This window comes from Schistocerca gregaria, chromosome 3 (genome assembly GCF_023897955.1).
Source record: "Schistocerca gregaria isolate iqSchGreg1 chromosome 3, iqSchGreg1.2, whole genome shotgun sequence".
In the NCBI taxonomy this organism is placed as follows: domain Eukaryota; kingdom Metazoa; phylum Arthropoda; class Insecta; order Orthoptera; family Acrididae; genus Schistocerca; species Schistocerca gregaria.
The window spans coordinates 942,671,402-942,688,703 of record NC_064922.1 but is presented as its reverse complement, the minus strand read 5'-3'; the positions used below and the strand labels follow the sequence as shown (position 1 = coordinate 942,688,703).

At 43.2% G+C, this 17,302-nt stretch overlaps 1 protein-coding gene across 1 annotated transcript in view; it reads left to right on the top strand.

The window, feature by feature from the left end:
- The window catches only part of LOC126355865 (uncharacterized), a 713,566-nt gene extending 697,912 nt beyond the window's left edge, over positions 1–15,654 (top strand). Inside the window, exons 4-5 of the mRNA XM_050006363.1 lie at positions 1,127–1,235; positions 13,647–15,654. Of these exons, the coding sequence (XP_049862320.1) occupies positions 1,127–1,235; positions 13,647–13,891 (354 nt within the window). The 3' untranslated portion in view covers positions 13,892–15,654. The remainder of the gene's footprint in view (positions 1–1,126; positions 1,236–13,646) is intronic.
- Positions 15,655–17,302: the final 1,648 nt, after the last annotated feature.

The window sequence follows — 17,302 nt, the reverse complement described above, 5'->3', positions numbered from 1 at the left end:
ATGCGCACATTATGGAAATTCACTACTCCACTGACAAAAAAGGTCGCTTCGTCGGAAAAGGCAATTCGTCTGAGATAACCAGCACCGTCCTCAATACGTGATAGCATTTCGACCGCAAAGTCATATCGACGCGTACTGTCATTGGGCAACAGGGCCTGAACGATTTGCACTTTGTATGCACGAAACAATAAACGTTTGTGTAAAATGTCATGGAGAGTGCTTCTGTAATTCACGTGAGGCCCTGCGCACCGATTTCTTCGGACTTCGCAGAAAAGACTGCCTTACAGCTTCCACCCTGTCTGCTGAGATTCTTGGTCGACCACACCTCGGAAGGTCAGCGACCGATCCTGTGTTCTTGAACTTCTCATGCCAGGCTTCAATGCTCTTGACATCAAGTGGATTCCTTCCAAATGTTGTCTGGAAGTGTCTCTGCACTTTGGTTGATGATCGTGTCTCATGGTACCACAGGACACACTGCGCCTTCTCCTGATTGGTTAACATGGCTTCTTGGGCACTGCACCTCATCCACTACTTACGTACTGCGAACCTAAAAGAGAAATAAAACTTTGATAGTTGTAAATAATTCGACACAAGTTTCATATTTGTATCTTACTTCTAGCTTGAGTTATCAATTTCTGTAATCAGGGACAGTCTTTTCGGACACACTGTACTACAGTCCTGGTACCAAACTGTAGAAATGCACTCTTCTGGCCGTTTTACGTGTCAGAGAAAACTGAAACTCTAATCATTTACATAACGGTCGATGGTGTATACGTGTGGAATATTACTCTGACGTCTGACCATGCCTTCTGGGTGCTACATATTTTTTTATCATTGTATATGCTCGTTCCTGGCTGAACCAAATGCGATAAAAAATTGTTACCACACTCAGTTCGCAATAGAAGCACTAACATTTAAGGAACTGCTCAGTTCTGTCTGAGTGCGATCAGATTCCAGTCTTTGAGCGACAGCCCTTCCTTCGTACTGCCTGCCCCGCAGCGCCAGCTATCGTCGCCTCGCTCGACGCAGACAGCAGCCTGGCAAAGCCCTAATGCAGTAACAAGTTGTGCGCCAGCTGCCCCGCGCTGGCCAGGCTCGCCTGACGCCGGTGTTTGGTGTGTTTCAGGCCAACTGGTACCGGGCAGCGCAATACTGCCGCTACCACGGGATGCACCTGGCCAGCATCAACAGCCAGGAGGAGAACGACCGCCTCGAAAAGCACATACGAGACTTCGGTACGTACCGCCCACTGCCTTCTTCATAGCAGACACTTTCAACTCAGAATCATCATACAGTGTACGGAAACTCTGTGATTCATTGTTTGTAGTTGGCCTTCTACACTATTGGCCATTGAAACTGCTAAACAAAGAAGAAATGCAGATGATAAACGGGTATTCATTGGACAAATATATTGTACTAGAACTGACATGTGACTACATTTTCACGTAGTTTGGGTGCATAGATCCTGAGAAATCAGTATCCAGAACAACCACCTCGGCCTTGATACGCCTGCGCATTGACTCAAACAGAGCTTGGATGGCGTGTACAGGTACAGCTGCCCATGCTGCTTCCATACGATACCACAGTTCATCTTCAAGAGTAGTGACTGGCGTATTGTGACGAGCCAGTTGCTTGGCCAAAATTGACCAGACGTTTTCAATTGGTGAGAGATCTGGAGAATGCGCTGGCCAGAACATGAGGCGAACATTTTCTGTATCCTGAAAGGCCCGTACAGGACCTGCAACATGCGGTCGTGCATTATGCTGCTGAAATGTAGGTTTTCGCAGGGTTCGAATGAAGGGTAGAGCCACGGATCGCAACTCATCTGAAATGTAGCGTCCACTGTTCAAAGTGCCGTCAATGCGAACAAGAGGTGACCGAGACCTGTAACCAAAGGCACCCCATACCATCACGCCGGACGATGTGTAGGAATGGCGATGACGAATACATGCTTCCAATGTGCGTTCACTGCGATGTCGCCAAACACGGATGCGACCAGCATGATACTGTAAACAGAACCTGGATTCATCCGAAAAAATGACCTTTTGGCATTCGTGCACCCAGGTTCGTCGTTGAGTACACCATCGCAGGCGCTCATGTCTGTGATGTAGCGTCAAGGATAACTACAGCCATGGTCTTCGAGCTGATAGTCCATGTTGGTGCAAACGTCGTCGAACTGTTCGTGCAGATGGTTGTTGTCTTGCAAACGTCCCCATCTGTTGACTCAGGGACCGAGACGTGGCTGCACGATCCGTTACAGCCATGCGGATAAGATGCCTCTCACCTCGACCGCTAGTGATACGAGGCCGTTGGGATCCAGCACGGCGTTCCGTATTACCCTCATGAACCCACCGATTCCATATTCTGCTAACAGTCATTGGATCTCGAGCAACGCGAGCAGCAGTGTCGCGATACGATAAATCGCAATCACGATAGGCTACAATCCGACCTTTATTAAAGTCGGAAACGTGGTGGGACGCATTTCTCCTCCTTACATGAGGCATCACAACAACGTTTCACCAGGCAAAGCCAGTCAACTGCTGTTTGTGTATGAGAAATCGGTTGGAAACTTTCCTCATGTCAGCACGTTGTAGGTGTCGCCACCGGCGACAACCTTGTGTGAATGCTCTGAAAAGCTAATCATTTGCATATCACAGCATCTTCTTCCTGCCGGTTAAATTTCGCGTCTGTAGCACGTCATCTTGGTGGTGTAGCAATTTTAATGGCCAGTAGGTTATTATCCCATCTTACTTACTAGATGTGTGAGAAAACTAATGACACTAATAACACTGTAGCTATCTGGCAACGGTGTGTTGGTCTTCTTGTGTAGACTTCTGTGTTCATCCCTTCGAGACGCTCAGTGCGAGTTTCAGCTCCGTACAGCCATCACATGATTCCAGACGCTCAGTGCGAGTTTCAGCTCCGTACAGGCATCACACGATTTTGGAGAGCGCCATCGGTGAAGTCGTGTTTTTGTTGTGTATTACGAAAATGGGACAGCGGAATTTAGATCAATGTTATGCCATCAAGTTTTGTATTAAATTTGGGGAATTCCCGAGTGTGGTCTTTTAAAAGTTGAGACACGCCTATAGGGAACATTCCTAACCAAGCACACAAGTTTTTCGCTGGCACAAATTTTTGGACGGCCGAGAACATGTTGAAGAGCACGCTCAGGAAGAACTTCAAAAGCCGATTTTATGTCCAATAGGGGTATCGTGAATAAAATTCTGGTTCCTCCAGCACAACCAAGTGCTTTACAAAGAAGTCCTGGAAAGGTTCGGCAAAAGTGTGAATTGAGTGAGACCGGACGTTGCAGGTAGGCAGATGCTGCACCCTGACAAGGGCTCGTGTCACACGGCCACTTCCACACTAAATTTTTGACCTCAAAAGGCATTACTGTTTTTCCACTGTCCCCCTACTACCCTGATCTCAGTCCTTGCAACTTTTTTCTTTTCCTGAAAGTGAAACATGTCTCAAGAAGACGTCATTTTAGGACTCTGGAGAACATTCAACAGAATGTGACCGACGTGTTAGGGCCATACCAGTTGAAGCCTTTCAACGCCGCTGCGTCGGTGTTTAAGCGAACTACTTTGATGGGGACAATATTGTTGTTTGACAAAAATAATAACCTTGGCAGAAAAAAATTCAGTCTCATTATTTTTTCTCACACACTTCTAATTTATCCAAAGCTTCTGCTAGCAATGTAAAGGCACCAAATTTATCCACAGGGTTAAATCAAAGCAATTTTATCACCTAATTTTGCCATGTGATTATAACACCCCCCTGTCTTTCTTTTTCCATCTTCTCCATTCCCTATATTTTAATGTCACTATATTTATGATTTAATAGTTGTTTGATTCATTCTGGAAGGGTCACAGAGGTGGGTTTGTTCAATCCGATTAAACTGGGACTTAAATGTCACCGGGTTCGTCACTAATATCAATCCTTTTCTAACATTTTACATGTTACCCTATTCCCACCACCAATACCCTAGTCTTGTGTGTGTGTGTGTGTGTGTGTGTGTGTGTGTGTGTGTGCGCGCGCGCGCGTGAGACAGGAGAGAGAGAGAGAGAGAGAGAGAGAGAGAGAGAGAGAGAGAGAGAGAGAATTACACAACAGTTCTGGTCTCCTACGGATATGTTTTCCTGAGTAGAAAAATGTCATAGTTTAATTTTAAAAACCAAGTTTCTTTCTTCATTTCATAAATAATGAAGTTGCAAAAATGTGTTCGCCTTGGTTTGACGTGCCTCTGGTCAATCGGCATCTTGGTGAAAAGAGATTACAAATATTTTGAATGAGTCAAAAGTTATCTGAAAAGAAGAATCTAGGCACGTGTCCCTATATACATGGTCTCTCACAATTATAGGTGCAAACGAAAGGGACGAGTAAAGGACAATGAAACAAGCCAATAATCCTAATAAACGTCCTCCTCTTCTGGTGTCTTTCCTGTTCGTATGATGGCGATCATGATGGGTGTTCTCTTGTTGGTAGCACAACGGAATAGTTCTGCTGAAGACATACTGAACCAGCATCTAAGGTTGTCAGACCAACATATTCCTCTTCTTCCAGGACCTCTTTGCTGCTGGTTTTCTCTTGAAGTATTTTTTGTAACAAATCGTATCTATTTGTATTACGCATCATATGTCCTAGACATTGCAGCTTTCAGCACTTCACTATCTTGATTAATTTAGACGTTGTGCTCATTCTTCTCAAAACTTCTAAGTTTGTCACTCCCTGGGTCCAAGGTATTCTCAGGATCCACCTATAAAGCCACAATTCAAAGGCCTCCAGCTTCTTCCCGGCGTTTTTGTTTAAGGTCCATGTCTCTACCCCATATAGCAGGGCAGAATATACATAGCAGAGCAAAAGTTTGATTTTTGTCCTAAGAGTTAGGTTATGGCTTTTGAAGAAGACAGCACTCATTCTCTGAAACACACTTCTTGCTTTCCCGATACGAATCTTGATTTCTTGCGAGTTATCCCAATTTTCATCTATTATGGTTCCAAGAAATGTATATTGTTTATCCTTTCTGTAGTTCTTTGGTTAATGACAGTGCTTACTCCTGTAATATTTTCCTCATTTACGACCTCGGTTTTTGTCACTGTGGTGTTTGTTCCAAGCCCCTACCGACTGCTGACTCTTAGAATTCTATCCACTAATAATTGTAATGCCTGAATAGAGTCAGCAAATAAAATAGTACCGCCAGCATATCGAATGTTGTTTAATGTTATTCCCTTTATCAAAATTTCTTCTCCTACTTCTTCCAAGGATTCTATAAATATGAATTCGGAGTAGATATTAAATATTATGGGTGACAAGATACATCCCTATTTACTCCCCTGAGAATTTTGACTGTTTCAGTATGTTCTTCATCAATATGCAACACTGCTTTTAGAGTCCAGAACACGATCTCTATGATTCGTAAATCTCTTACTTCCTTTCCAATATTTCTCAAAATCTCTATCAACTTGACGTGTTTTACTCTAGCAAAAGCCTTCTGCTAATCTATTAGGAAAGCAAACACATTTTTATTTACATATCTGCATTTCTGAAACAATACTTGTATACTGAACAAGGCTTGTGTCGTACCCGAGGCATTAACAGACTCAAACTGGTTAGGAGCTATCTGTTCCTCACGTAGTCTGTATGTTCTTTTGTGTATCACCCCCAAAAACAATTTCAAAATATGGCTCATCAAGCTTATCCGCATTGTTTTGTACTTGGCTTTTTGGGCAGAGTAATGAACTCTGATTTCAGCTACTCCTGTGGAATGTGTCCAGATACATAAATATGACTGAAAATTTGGGTTAACCATTTTATATGATTTTCAACCATTAATTGTAAGAACGGTGCTTCTACTTTATCTGGTCCCACAGACTTTCTGTCCTTCATCTGATTGATGGCTGTTTGAACCTCTATTTTAGTATACCTGTGCAACTTATTTCATTTATACTTGAATCTAAAGCACATCTAATGCCATGAAATAAATTTTCTATATATTTTTTCCGTGTCTTTTTCTTGTCTTCTAATTCCACCATCAAGTTCCTTGCTTCATCCACTAGTTTTCCACTGATGCTCGTCCCGTGTTGCCCTGTTACTTCTTTGACTTTCTTGTGTACATTGAAACTCTCACATTTACTTAGATAAAACTCGATATCGTCGCATTCCTCCACTTTTTCATTTTCTTTGACCTCCCTTATTTTTCTTCCTGTGCCCTTATTTACCTTTCTGCATTCCGTTGCATTTCTCTTATTTAATCTCCTTTCCTCCAATAGATTCAGTATCTCATCCGTGGCTTCCTCTTCTTTGTCTCTGGTTCCACGTACTTTCCTTTTATTTGCTGCAGAACATTCCGTAATTTGTTCAATTCTAAATTGGCTTTGTTACTCGTGATCTCTTCTGTGTTAATCGCCGAGCTGAGTTCTGCTTGTATATTCAGTTTCACTATCGGGTCCTTCATTTTCCTCAAACTATAGATCTACTTTTTCTTTCTCTCCACTCTCTTCATTCTAACTTTAAAAACACCTACAAGTAGTGTGTAATCACAGTTTACGTCAGCTCCTGGGTATGTTTTTACCGATGTGCAGCTGCTCCTGAAACGTTTATTGCAAATGGTTCAAATGACTCTGAGCACTATGGGACTTAACATCTGAGGTCTTCAGTCCCCTAGAACTTAGAACTACTTAAACCTAACTGACCTAAGGACATCGCACACATCCATGCCGGAGGTAGGATTCTAACCTGCGACCGTAGCTGCAGCGCGGTTCCAGACTGAAGCACCTAGAACTGCTCGGTCACAACGGCTGGCTAAACGTTTATTTACTAGTATGAAATCAATATCGTTCCTCGCACTTTTCCCAGGTCTGTCCATTGGAGACTTCCATCTATAGATTCTTATAGGTGGAAGTTTAAACCAGATGTTCATAATCACTACATCATTTGACAGAGCAAAATTTTCAAGATCATCCCCTCTAGCATTCCTCTCTCTTAGTCCAAATGGTCCTACCATGTCTGATGTTCTACCTTCTCCGACTTCTGAATTAAAATCTCCCACCACAACTTTCAACTCTCATTTGTTAAGTTTTCACAAAATTCCATTTATGTAATAGTAAAATTCTTCTATCTCTTCGTCTTTGTCCATTGTAGGGGCATACGCTTGTATTATATTTGTGTCGCTAGGGCTACCAATCAGCTGCAATAACATTATACCGGCTGATGCAGGTATGAAACTTTGGAGTGAGCTTGCCAGTTTCACTGATAGTATTACACCGACTCCGTGCTCATGCTTCCCGTCTGCTCTTCCTCAGTATACCACTCTGTGTCCATTAATGTAAATATGTTTTCGGCCATCACATCTTGATAACTCCAAGTATCTCTATTACCATTCTATCTATTTCTTGAATTGTAGTATGTCTTTTCCCTCCTTGACTCACTGATTTTACATTCCAGGTTGCCACTTCTATTTTTTCTTGCCATTTGATTTCCTTCATGTCTCTACCGATAACTGTTGCTCCCAGAGATCCTACTGAGGGACTCACCACAGATCCTAATTTCGCCATGAGCATAGCCATGATGATCACCAGAGCATGCCATAAGGCCTTTAGTGTAGTCGTTGTCCAGTGTGTTCTACATTCTTATGCCGTTGACCATCTTCACAGTTCCTGTCTTTAGAGCCAGTTTCCCAACTCTAGGCCAAAAGAATGCCCTAACCTCAATAATCCGCTATTGGCAAGACACCGGGGGGGGGGGGGGGGAGAGAGAGAGACACCTTATTCCCGGAGTCATTCGGTTGTCAGAGCCTCGTCAGTCTGAAGCAGGCTGCACCACCTGCAGTTGAGGACGGTATTTGTGTAGAATCTACCCTAATAAACGTAGATCCGGAAAAACCAATGACGTCTCCGATAAGACGTATGCAGAAGGGCATCATACAAATGTAACAACACTGTTAGTGTATTTTGAAAGAGGAGCAAATTACAAAGTAATAAACCACCCGCGTTTATCATCATTCCAGATACCTAAAAATAAATGAATAGTGCTTCGACAAAGGTGATCTATCATGACTCGGTAATGCTGTGACCTCTCAGGTCCTCAGACTTGAACCCCTCGGATTTTTATTTCTAGCCACATATATTACAGCTTTGGTGTATTGTAGCCCTGCCGAGGCCGCGCGGGGTATCAGAGCTGTCTGAGGCGCCTTGTCATGATCCGTGCGGCTTCCCGCATCGCAGGTTCGAGTCCTCCCTCGGGCATGGGTGTGTGTGTTGTCCTTAGCGTAAGTTAGTTTAAGATAGATTAAGTAGTGTGTAAGCTTAGGGACCGATGACCTCAGCAGATTGGTCCCATAAGACCTTACCACAAATTTCCAAATTTCTTCTAGCCCTGTTGAGAGTGTCGACTATATGCGGGAACGCATTGTAGATGCTGTTCAATGCATTCGGAACACGACTGGGAGTGCTGAACGTGTCCTGGCATCGGTGAGGATGCGTGGTGAAGTCTGAACAGTGGCTATGCGGACCACTTGCTGTGATGCGTTACAGCTCAAGTCCCTCGGGGTAGTGGCTAAGGCGTTCATTTACTCAGTCATAACAAGTCGTGTGATGCTGTAGTACTCGGAGAGGAGGCAAAGTTATGGCTCTGAGCACTATGGGACTTAACTGCTGAGGTCATCAGTCGCCTAGAACTTAGAACTACTTAAACCTATCTAACCTAAGGACATCACACACATCCATGCCCGAGGGAAGATTGGAACCTCCGCCGGGATCAGCCGCACATTCCATAACTGCAGCGCCTAAGACCGCTCGGCTAATCCCGCGCGGCGTGCCAATGCCGTCAAACGTGAGTTTTCATGGAGACGAACCTAAGGAGAGTGGTGATGGCAGGTGTTCAGGCATTCGACGCCATCACACAACCTGAATGCTGTTAGGTCCATACCAACTCTTCATCTGTGCTGAGGGGTGATCCAGCCTCAGACGTTGTTCCCTGCAATTTTGGCGGTCTGTAGCGTGATTGGATAACGTTTCCGAAGATGAGTTCCTATCTTCAGTCAAGGCATACTCTGCAACCTCTTGATATTTATCGCTGTCGTCTTGTTACGCCATGTATACTATTTGACCAAAAGTGTTCAGGCACCTCTGGGAATTGATCACTAGATGTCACCAGAGGCGAACTCGACAGTGTAAAATGAGTGTGGTGTTGTCAGTGCAGTGGCAGTAATAGCGGAATGGATCGTGCAAGAGAGCTCAGTGACAGAACATGGACTTGATGTTACCAGACCAACACGTCAATTAAGGCTACTGCAGCCTTCTAAAACTGCCCATGTTAACTTTTGCTGATGTGATTATAAAGTTGAAACGCGAAGCTGCACAGCTAAAGAACACCAGCCAGACGTCACGAACTGAAGGAGTGGGATCGACGAGCATTGAAGAGGGTGGTTTTAGAAAATGGCGCGAAAACAGCGCAATTACAATACAGTATCACCGGTCTATTGCGGTCTAACTGTGTTGGTGAGGCAGTAAATTTATCCAGAGTGCTATCAGTAGGCCAGCTAGCATAATGACTGCGAGTATGAAGTTAAAAACAGTGAGGTACAATGGTCGTGTAGTGGACAGTTGATGATTTGAAGTGGCAGCCCTACAGAAGGATTTGGGTTTGGCGAATGGCTGGTAACGATACCTTACGGGTAGAGCCAGCAGTGAAGTACAGAAGACATGGTGTCATAGTATATGGGTGCTTTTCGTGGGTTAGGATGTGGTCCCTTTATTGCACTGAAGAAAACGACAAATGCGGAGGGATATGAACACATTTTAGCTTTTCATTCTCGATGTGTTTTTGTGTTACCATGATAGAGGACCCTGTCATAAAGCAGCATTTGGCCAATAATGCACCTTAAATAGACTGGCCTATCTATAATTCCACCTGAACCCAGCGTCTATTTGACTCTGGGCCCAGTTTCCAATGATAATGAAAAAAATCACTTCCTTCTATGTTTTCGGCTCTTGACGAAGAAGCGGCTCCCATTCCTGTACAGGCATAAAGACACTTCATTGAAAGTGTCTCCAGGAGAGTTCAAGCTGTCATAGTATTACAGGTGATTCAAAAATATTTCTGTTTGCTGATGACGCCAGCTTGGTAGTGAAGGATCTTGTGTGTAATATTGAAACAGTATGAAATAATGTAGTTCATGAAATAAGTTCGTGGCTCGTGAAAAATAACTTGATGCTAAATCACAGTAAGACACAGTTTTTACAGTTTCTAACTCACAATTCAACAAAAACCGATATTTTGATCAGACCGAATGGGCATATTGTAAGCGAGACGGAACAGTTCAAGTTCCTAGGCGTTCGGATAGATAGTAAGTTGCTGTGGAAAGCCCATGTTCAGGATCTTGTTCAGAAACTAAATGCTACTTTATTTACCATTAGAACAGTATCTGAAATAAGTGACAGTTCAACACGAAAAGTAGTCTACTTCGCATATTTTCATACGCTTATGTCGTATGGTATTATTTTTTGGGGTAATTCTTATGATTCAAAAAGAGTATTTTTGCATCAAGCCGGCCATAGTGGCCGAGCGGTTCTAGGCGCCACAGTCTGGAGCCGCGCGACCGCTACGGTCGCAGGTTTGAATCCTACCTCGGGCATGGATGTGTTTGGTGTCCTTAGGTTTAAGTAGTTCTACGTTCTAGGGGACTGATGACCTCAGAAGTTAAGTCCCATAGTGCTCGGAGCCATTTGAACCATTTTTGGCTCAAAAACGGGCTGTTCGAGCTATATGTGGTGTAAGTTCGAGAACCTCTTGTCGACCCCTATTCAACAGTCTGGGAATTCTAACATTGCCCTCACAGTATATATTTTCTTTAATATCGTTTGTTGTTAGCAATATTAGCTTATTCCCAAGAGTTAGCAGCTTTCACTCAGTCAATACTACGCAGAAATCAAATCTGCATGTGGAATGCACTTCCTTAACTCTTGTGCAGGAAGGAGTGCAATATTCTGCTGCATCCATTTTCAATAAACTACCACAAGAACTCAAAAATCTTAGCAGTAGCCCAAATACTTTTAAGTCTAAACTGAAGAGTTTCCTCGTGGCTCACTCCTTCTATTCTGTCGAGAAGCACCTGGAAAAGCTGAAAAATTAAGCAAATTCCAGTGTTACATTGCTGACTTTCTTTATTTAAACCTACAACTCGTCACCTGAATATGTTTCTTATATTTCATTTTATCTGTTTCTACTATCATGTTATAATTTCATGTATTTGGAACGTCCCCTTAGAAAAATTAGTGAATTACTGTGCTGGTAAACCCCTTAGTTATTTGATTTTCTAACAGCTGAGCAAAACTGAACGTACTCAGACATTACTCTCTACTTATTCTGATTATCACTATACTGACACACAATATTTTTAGCGCAACGCAATCTGACCTTCAATAATGCCTACAAAAGAAGATGATGTGACTTACCAAAGAAAAGCGCTGGCAGGTCGATAGACACACAAACACAAACATACACACAAAATTCTAGCTTTCGCAACCAACGGTTGCTTCTTCAGGAAATGAGTATATATATATATATATATATATATATATATATATATATATATATATATATATAAATTTGTAAGACTGGATATATATATATATCTCATGACATCCAGTCTTACAAATTTACTGTCTCTGATGGACACAGTCCAGATCATCCGCTCTCAAAACTCCGCCATCTCTCTCCCCACAGCCACCACTGCTGGCGGCTCACCTCCAACTGCGCAACGCTACGCGCTGTTAACAGCCAACAGCCCAACACTGCAATAGCGAATATTTCAACAATGCGAACCAGCCACAGATTGCACACTAGTGATGGGGAGCTCGCGAATGAGTCGTTCAAATGAACGCTTCACTCCAGTGAAGTGTGAACTAAGCACTCAATTTCAACGAACTGGTACGTCATACTCTTTACAGACAGCACACTCCACACTTTTTCTATTTCACTCACTCTCTTCCCCTCTCCCTCTCCCACTTCATCGGCGCTACGTCACTCATCCTCCCTTCACTTCAGTCCTCCCTCTACTGCCTGTCGACGAATCGCGCGGTGTTTGTGGGGAACGAAAGGTGTACATGGGGTTTGGGGGGCGAGGGGACAGCAGCGTCAGCTGCTTCCTGCTGTGCTGACATCATTACCCGTGACTATTTGTGCAGTTAAACTTCGCGTCTACTGGTAGCCTACCGTTGGCAGCGCTTGCAGACAAATGAATATTAAAGATACAAATGAAGAGACGCGGTGTGGACACGCACAGCGAACATGAAAATAAGAGGTTTGTTAATAGCACTGAAAGAGTGATTTTACCTGAAATCGTGCCAATGACTACAGGTGACAGTTTAAGTTTTGAATCCGGAGGATTATTATTCTCAACAAAAATAAAATCTACAGGAAAACTTCTGAATAATTACTTAACGTAGGTATATAGGCTTTGTGACAGTGGTAAACATACTCATTCTATTTTGGATTAAATCTTAAAAGGAACATAATATTGGGCTGCATTTCGTTGGTAGCCCTAGTTTTCAGTCCATGAATACAACAAATAATGTTTCATTTGGCAGATAAAGACTTTTTTGGGCTCTTCATGAGAAAATGTCGAGCAAGATTAAATGAAATACATTCTTTATATGTGACAGGCTCCTGTGTTTATGTTTCCTCTGTTCCCTTCGGCCATGCTGTATTTAAGTTAACTCAGACGCTGTAAGATCGTAAAACGCTGCGTGCACGTTACTGCATAGTTCTGCCATCTGTTGGTAAAATTATGAAGTATTACGAAGCTTTATTGTACGAGCGAGGCGTAGCGAGCGTAGTCGCAGCTGAGCGGCGAACTGGGCAACTTCGCCAGGCTTCCGTACTTTATGAATGAACTACTTCATTTGAACGCTTCACGGCAAAGAGTGACATGAACGAAGTAGTTCACGGGAATGAACGAGTTCGACCCATCTCTGCTGCACACAGCACAGCCAGTGATTTTCATACAGAGAGCTACGTGGCGTTACCAATATAAAAACCTAATCAGCCTACTTACATATTGACTCGTTCCATGACTATGGAGACCCGCCGCCTTGAACCCCCTCACCCCCTGGTTGCTCCTCTCCTCTCCTCTCCTCTCCTCTCCTCTCCCCTCCCCACCCCCTGCCCTCCATCTCTGCATCCTACATCTCCTTTCCCAAGGTGGGTTCCATCAACTCCCCCTCCCTCTCTCCCTCCATTTATCCCTCCTATCAACTCTGATCCTCACTCCCCTTCTTTCCTCCGTCCTTTCCCTGGCCTCCCTCTTCCTCCCCCCTTCCGTCCTGTATTTTCTCCACACCTAACCTCTCCACCCCCCCCCCCCCCCCTGAAGATCGGCGTAATAAGCTGCTGCCAGCCAGCCCCCTTCAGGGGGAATCGAAACTCAATAAAGGAAAAAAAAAAGGAAAAGGGCCATGGAGACTTCTCCTTAATTTGGTCCCACAGAACAATAAATAAATAAATAAAGCGGAAGGGTGGACACATCCCATATTAATGTCCACTAACGGTATACAGCGTTTTGGTATTTGTCTTGGCTATATTCGTTCTCTGTGCCTTGTCGATTCTTGAAGCACGTTCACATCAGTGCCATTTTGTTTCAGGTCTGGGCCACGAGCACTTCTGGACGTCCGGCACCGACCAGGCGGAAGAAGGCACCTTCTTCTGGATGGCGACCGGCCGGCCCATCACCTTCACCAACTGGAACACGGGCGAGCCCAATAACTTCCGCTACGAGAACGGCGAGGAGGAGCACTGCCTCGAGTTGTGGAACCGCGACGGCAAGGGCCTCAAGTGGAACGACAGCCCCTGCTCGTTCGAGACCTTCTTCGTGTGCGAAGTGCAGTGATCGGCCGGACTGGGAGCAGGGGACAGTGAGCGGACTTCCAACGGGCGCCGACCGAGCGAGCGCGTCTGGACCTCCCAGTTGGCTCGGTCGCGCCCGCTCCGTTTCCAGAGACTAACAAGTGGTGCCCAACTTCCGTGGTGAGCCGCGGCCGTCTTCGCGTGCTCCGGCGAGGGAACTTCGCGAAGCTGACCTCTGGAAACTGGAGAAACGCGATCTCGCCCTGCGGTCACTGACGCTCTCTCATTTTTCCGTGTTCTTCAAATCTTAATTACTGCTGAAATGTTTCTCCCAGAGCAAATGGATTCTAGTTATCTCAGAGGATTAATAATTTCACATTGATGAGCCTCTAAGTTAGATCTAGCAGAGGAGAGTAACGTTTTTCTTCCCCCTCATCCCCCCCCCCCCCTTCGTGGAACTAAGAGATCGGCTCAGTCTATCTATGGTCCAAATGACTACGCTCCTCTCCTGTTATTTCAATCAGTAGGTACGCCACTTTTTTTTCAAACAAAAATGTACGTCATGAGAAAGAGTGACAGGTGACAAATAATGTTTCCTGTCACGAAGCGTTTTATCACAACCGCCTAGATTCTGTCTGTAACCTTGCTAATGTATACTCTTCCCCCATCGATTTCAGTTCAAGAATCTAGGCATGAAATGCGTGTGAAATTAAACCAACCTTACATATTATCCGAATGTGCTGTACGGTTGGTTATTTGTTGAGTCAACACACACTTGAGACACAACACACTCTTCCTGCATTCAGCGACAGTAGTTGGGGCCAAAATAAGGTTGTTTTACAGCTCATTTCGTAAATGCTACCACAACCGCAGGATAGGTCGCAATCCAATCATTCAGCGGAAAAAAAACTAATTTCGTATTTCCCTCGCCGGACCGTGGATTGCCTTAGCTGCCATGTGAAACATACTATTCTCGTTTCCTGAGACTTAACCCTTTCCTTTGAAATTCCTTAATTTTAACAAGCAGGCCGCTGGCCACAGATCTCCACGTTGCGTCAGTCTTTCTCATTTCAGTTACGTCCGCCCGTGTTCTGTTGCAGTTAACGATCGCGAAGTGCCTCAGAACTCGCCATAAATGAACTTTGCTACATAATATCCGCGTAACTCGAGGAAGACAGGGTGTTTTACCGGATCACGTCCGGAGGAAAGTGCTTATTTACAACGTAACAGAGACGGCGGATTCAGTGGCTGCCACTTCATTCGCACAGTTCATGGTATGTTAGTGTTTTGTCAGGCTGAAAGCGTGAATGTCTGGGTGAAAGCTACCGCCACTTCGTTGTGCCTGTTTGCGTAACGAAGGGCTCATTCAGGGAATACTTTTAATTTCGACCAGTGAATTATACAAAGGAACTTAGTAGAAAAAAAATAAGTTTATTGTTTCTATTTTCTGTTTTCGTCGATAACTTAAAGTAACTGATGTTAAAATAATTATTTCAGTCACAGCATCCTTTTGTTCAGTCAATTGTTAACGAATTACGAATGTGATCTACTTAATAACGGCAAAAAATGTTCATTATACCTAATGGTATTGTGTAGTACACCGAAAAAGAATGATAATATTGTATGAAACTTTTGTACATTTTTCTTTCACTGTTTTTATTGCATTATAAAAATGTGCCTACGAACAATAAAAATTTAATGAATTTCGCCTTATTAAAATTCCACTTATGTAATTAACTGCACTGTAATTCTTTTACAGTATTGTGTACAGATGATTTTATTAATAAAAATCAGTTACTGGTAACATTTTGTGACCTACATTTCTTTCACAATGGTGCCATACTAATAAGTTTTATCATGTTTTTCCGTTTCCTCTTACACAGAAGCACTGACAAATAAAAACTAATTATGAAGTCAAGATTAAAGTGAGCGCCAATCAAAAAATATAAACTACAAGCAAAAATTACAGCTTCAGTAGTGACAGCAAAGTAGTCTAAAATGCATTACAAACTGGAGTTATTTATTTCAGAGCTGCGAGCGGACACTGTCGTTGGTATCTACAGAAATTTGTCCACAAAAAAGGAAGGGAAGCAAGGTTCTAAAATTACTATGTTTAATACATCATCGTCAGAGAGACAGAAGACACGTCATGCGCCAGGGCTAAAATTTCGCTGGAGAGTTAGAAAATGTTTGATACCACACATGATTTATAGTTACGTAGTCATTACTTTACAGGTAGATTACGTGATACTGAGGAGGTACACATAATGTCATTACTCTATATTTTAATAATAGTGTCAATTTTTTCTTGTTAATGATAGAAAATTGTTACTTCGAATAAATATGTGCAGTATATGCGTGTTCGATGTTGATGCCATCTACAGGGTGTTTGAGAAATACTTTTTACAAACTTTGGGGTAGATTTCTGATGCCAAATCATTACGAATTTCTAAATTACAATGAATATTTAATATAATATGTTCAAAACAAAATTAAACAATTGAAGTCTGTAAACAATAAGCTCGGACCGTTCTTTTCGGCATCCATTACAATCGCTTTGCGATTTTATTTATTTATTTTACAAATCTAGAATCAAACGGAGGAACAAATCTCCATGACCATGGAACGAGTCAGCACATGAAATCAACATTGGAAAATAGATCCAAAAAAAACTTAATCGTGTCCCATGCACTTAAGCTGCTGAGCATATACTAGCATAATAAACATTATAACACAGGAATTTGCTTTATTTTTTTGAGGAACTCTGCAACAATATCAAGTACTAACAGTAGGCGGAGCAGGAAACAGCTTGGCTAGCAAATTATAGCATAATATTAAAGGTGATCTGGAAGAAATAGGAGCAACAACAACAACACACACACACACACATGGGTTTTGGGGAGATTTGGTAGCGCCATGTCTATCCCAGGGATATCACAGCTTTTAATGGTGTAAACAAAGAGCTGAGTGGATTGCTTTTGATTCGAAGTATGTGCCATGCCTGTTGCTGCGGTTGGAAGATGGGGATACACGAATTATGGTGTACTGTCTGGCTGCAATAAGCTCCTGACGTTGGTAAAAGTCACTTCCCATACTGTGCCCAGGAAGGGATAAAGGGATTCTAAATACTGAGTGCAGCGTGCCACCACTTATGTACATTGGTCAACAGAACTCTACACTTCCCGTACTGTGTCAGTACAGTAAGGCATGTGCAATACTTCGTGTCGAAGCAAAGTGAAGAAAGACACCGCCCGAAGGGCGAATACAAATTCCAGAGGCATCGACAGGAAACGTTAAGTTTGGTCAACAAAACTAATAAATGTACACGTACAGTTGTGTTTTATGACCCAGCTCAAATGTCACTCGACACTCCCTACAGCATATAAAATAAGAAGTTCTTATGAACAGTATTAACAGTAAAAGATGTGGAACAATTACCGACGTGGAAAGCGGA